This window comes from Rattus rattus, chromosome 2 (assembly GCF_011064425.1).
Source record: "Rattus rattus isolate New Zealand chromosome 2, Rrattus_CSIRO_v1, whole genome shotgun sequence".
Taxonomy (NCBI): Eukaryota; Metazoa; Chordata; class Mammalia; order Rodentia; family Muridae; genus Rattus; species Rattus rattus.
In genome coordinates this window covers 87,314,906-87,318,708 of record NC_046155.1, presented here as the reverse complement: position 1 = coordinate 87,318,708, position 3,803 = coordinate 87,314,906, and the positions used below count along the sequence as shown (strand labels likewise).

General features: G+C 45.5%; 1 protein-coding gene across 1 annotated transcript; it reads right to left on the bottom strand.

The window, feature by feature from the left end:
• Positions 1 to 1,462: 1,462 nt before the first annotated feature.
• Positions 1,463 to 1,864, bottom strand: LOC116893935 (40S ribosomal protein S18-like). The gene has a single exon (XM_032895656.1). The coding sequence runs from the start codon at positions 1,862 to 1,864 to the stop codon at positions 1,463 to 1,465; it is 402 nt and encodes a 133-aa protein (XP_032751547.1).
• Positions 1,865 to 3,803: the final 1,939 nt, after the last annotated feature.

The following is a 3,803-nucleotide window of genomic DNA, read 5'->3' as shown; positions in this document are numbered from 1 at the left end:
GAGCGTGAGTGTTCGGGTTTCCCACCACCACTTGTTGAAGAGCAGTATGGGGGAGATCCAAGGGGAGAAATCCTTTGTCAAGCCCGTGCTAGGCACAAGGTAAGCCATGCAGAGAAAAGTCATAAAAAGAAAGGGTGGGAAGCTAAGTTCTGGACAAACGATGAGAGCCGAGGATGCCAAGGACAAATGATTGGATTGAGAAAGACAAAGGAGTCTTTAAATAGAGTGCAGGGGCTGGAGAGATGGTTCAGCGGTTTAAAACATGCACTGCTCTTACAGAGGGCCTGAGTTCAATTCCCAGCATCTGTGTCAGGAAGCTCACAACTGCTTGTAACTCCAGCTCCAGGTATCTGATACCTCTGGCCTGCAAGATTTCCTGTACTCATGTACACAACACACACACACACACACGCACGCACGCACGCACGCACGCACGCACGCACACACACAAGCATGCACGGAGTAAAAAGAAATCTTTAAATAACAAGGTTTAAACTGATATGAGCCATCATTCCCTTCTGATCGAAAAACCAATGCTGTTTACCCACAAATCCCATGTTCCAGGAAAACAAAAAGAAAATCAGGACGTGACATTGTCACATCAAGCAGAGAAGGAAGAAGCTTTAGGACGAAGACAGTTATCTGGGTCAAATCATTGACTTATAAAAAAAAAAATGGGGACTGGAGAGATGGCCCAGCGGTTAAGAGCACTGGCTCTTCTTCCATAGGTGGTGAGTTCATTCCCCAGAAACCACATGGTGGCTCACAACCATCTGTAATGTCATCTGATACCCTCTTCTGGCATGCAGGTATACATGCAGATAAAGCACTCATATACTTATAATAAATAAATAAATAGATAAATAAATAAATAAAATTGTGGCATTTCTATGAGTAATATCAACAGAGAGGAAAAAGGTTAAGAATCATGTCTAGAGTGATACTATTCTTTTAAATTTTAAAGAGCTAGGTTAGGGAGGCAGAGGCAGGCAGATCTTTGTGAGTTCAAGCCTAGCCTGTTCTACAAAATGAGTTCCAGGATAGTCAAGACTGTAACACAGAGAAACTCTGCCTGGAAAAGCCAAACAAAACAAAACAAAACAAACAAACAAACAAAAAAACAAACAACCCCCCAAAAAACAAAAAAAAACCTCCAAAGACCAAGACAGACAGACAGACAGACAGAAAGAAAGAAAGAAAGAAAGAAAGAAAGAAAGAAAGAAAGAAAGAAGGAAGGAAGGAAGAAGAAAGAAAGAAAATCCAAAACCTAACTAAAAGTGTGAGGCTATGTGGGAATAAAAAGAAGCCTGAAATTTCAGCGATGGTAGCACAAATGTGCTTTTATTTACTTTTCTTTATTTTTCATAGGCATATAAATATTTATTAACAGCAAAGACCCAAAGAGTCATTTCTTCTTGGATACACTCACAGTACGGTCGCTGTGGCCAGTGGTCTTGGTGTGCTAACCGCGGACACAAAGGTCCCAGAAGAGGCACAGCCCCCTATGGGCTCGAATTTCCTTCAGCAGCTCCAGGTCCTCACACAGCTTGTTGTCTAGACCATTGGCCAGAACCTGGCTGTACTTCCCACCCTTCACATCCTTCTGTCTGCTCAAGAACCAGTCTGGGGTCTTGTACTGTAGTGGGTTCTGCATAATGGTGATCACACGCTCCGCCTCATCCTCCGTGGGTTCTCCAGCCCTCTTGGTGAGGTCAATGTCTGCTTTCCTCAACACCACATGAGCATATCTCCGCCCCACACCCTTAAAGGCAGTAATGGCGAAAGCTATTTTCTGCTGCCCATCGATGTTGGTGTTGAGTACTGGCAAGATGTGCTGGAACTTCTCAGAGATCGCTAGAGACATGGCAGCCGCACAAGCGGCAGTGCATAGGACTCCTTGGAAGTTTATTTGCTTTTCTTAATCTTGAGACGGGATTCCATGTATCCCAGGCTAGTTTCTAACTCACTCTATAACCAGGGAAGACATTGAACGCCTAATCCTTCTGCTTCAACCTCCTGAGGGCCGGGATTGCAGGCAGGTACCACCACACAATTTATATCGCTTTATTTCTTATACCTATGAGTCAGTGGGTAGGATGGCACAGTTGCTGATGAGCTCAGGGTGGTGGAAATTCTTGTACGTATCAGGAGAGTGCTCCACCTCATAGCCATGCCCCAAGCCCGGTTCCAACATCTTGAAGTTGGAATCCTTCTACAAGTGATTCATAAAGCCGTAAAGCAAAGGGATCATGTGGTGGGGTGGAGGGTACAGAGTGGGTGGGGGGGTTGGGAGGGCAGTAGGGAGGTGGAGGGTAGAGGAAGGTGGGGGTTAGGGAGAGTGTGGGGGTGGATGGGGGAGTGGGGAGTAGAGGGTGGAGAATGGCTGGGGGCATGTGCCTGGGTGAAGGGTGGGGTAGGGTAGAGGGTGAGTGGGTGGGGGTGGGGAAGTAGGGGGTGGGGTAGAGGATGGGTTGGGGGCCTCAGACCAGCTACTCTGTGCTTTGGTCTAGAGTGTCATGCAAGCCACCTGCCACCTAACTAGCCCCAAAGCTGCTGGAAATACAGTGAGCAGATGGAATCATTACTGGAAGCATAGACTATGAAATCTGTTATAAAGGAAAGGAGAGAGAGGTAAGAGAGTAGCTAGGGTGAGGGATACAAGGACGTTGGTGTAACTGTAAGGCCTTTCTATGCTTGCCCTAGCTTTGAATAGCGCCATTGAGACTTCTAGTCATTTAAACCAGCTTTAGGCCTTTGGTTCTCTAGTCCCCAATTAACTAGCACCTACTACTTGTGTTAATCCATTTCTATTGTTCTGTCTGCCCTGTGGTTTGTTACAGCTCAGTCTCTAGCACTGGGCCTGCTGCTGGCCAATTCTCTTGCTACCGAGTCTCTCCCAGAGTTCTCTCTCTGCCTGGAAGTCTCAGCCTTCCTTTCCTGCCTTTGCTATAAGTCATCAGCTTTTTATTATAATAAATGAGGGGGTGAGAGAGAGGGTGTTTACAAAATATGATGCAGCCTGTAATCAGATCTCTTGTATACAAATCAGCATTTGAATATAATGCAGAGACCATCGTTACAGATGTGTGTTTAATTGTTGTAACCAGAAAGGAGTTGTGTTTTGAGGAGTGGCTAAGCAGAACAGCATAGTATTGTGTCTTGGAGAAGGTGGAAGGGACAATGACAGGCCTCAGAAAGGAGACTTGACCCTCTTTGATTTTGTCAGGAAGGAAGTGAGGGAAATTCAGTAGCTAAATATGTGGGTGTGGAGGCAGGAAATTGAGGAAGTTCACACCTGAAACTTAAAATTTCCTATGAAGTAGGAAGCAGTCAATTGCCAAGAGTAGTTGTGGGATGGGGGAGGGGGACAAGGAATTTGCTAAAATAGATTGTAATGCCTCTAAAGTGGAGCACAATTTTAACTAAAGAAGATTCAGGGTCTAACCCTTGAAATAAATGGCTGATGTGGCTCTGTGGCTCTGAATGGGTGGTTACTGTGGCCAACAGTTAAGGACAAGAGGTGAACACTGGAGAGAAGGCCCAGCAGTTAAGAAAGAGCACTGGTTGTTCTTCCAATTGACATGAGTTCTGTTCCAAGCATCTGCATGGCTCACGGCGACTTCAGTCCCAGGGGATCCAACACCCTCTTCTGCCTTCTTTGGGCATTGTACATACATACATGCATGTAGGCAAAACATACACATACATACACATTTAAAAATAATAGTATGAGCCTCAAACACAAGACCTCCTATGATTCCTTCTCTTCTTGGACCAGCCATATAAACCAAAGCCCCTGGATG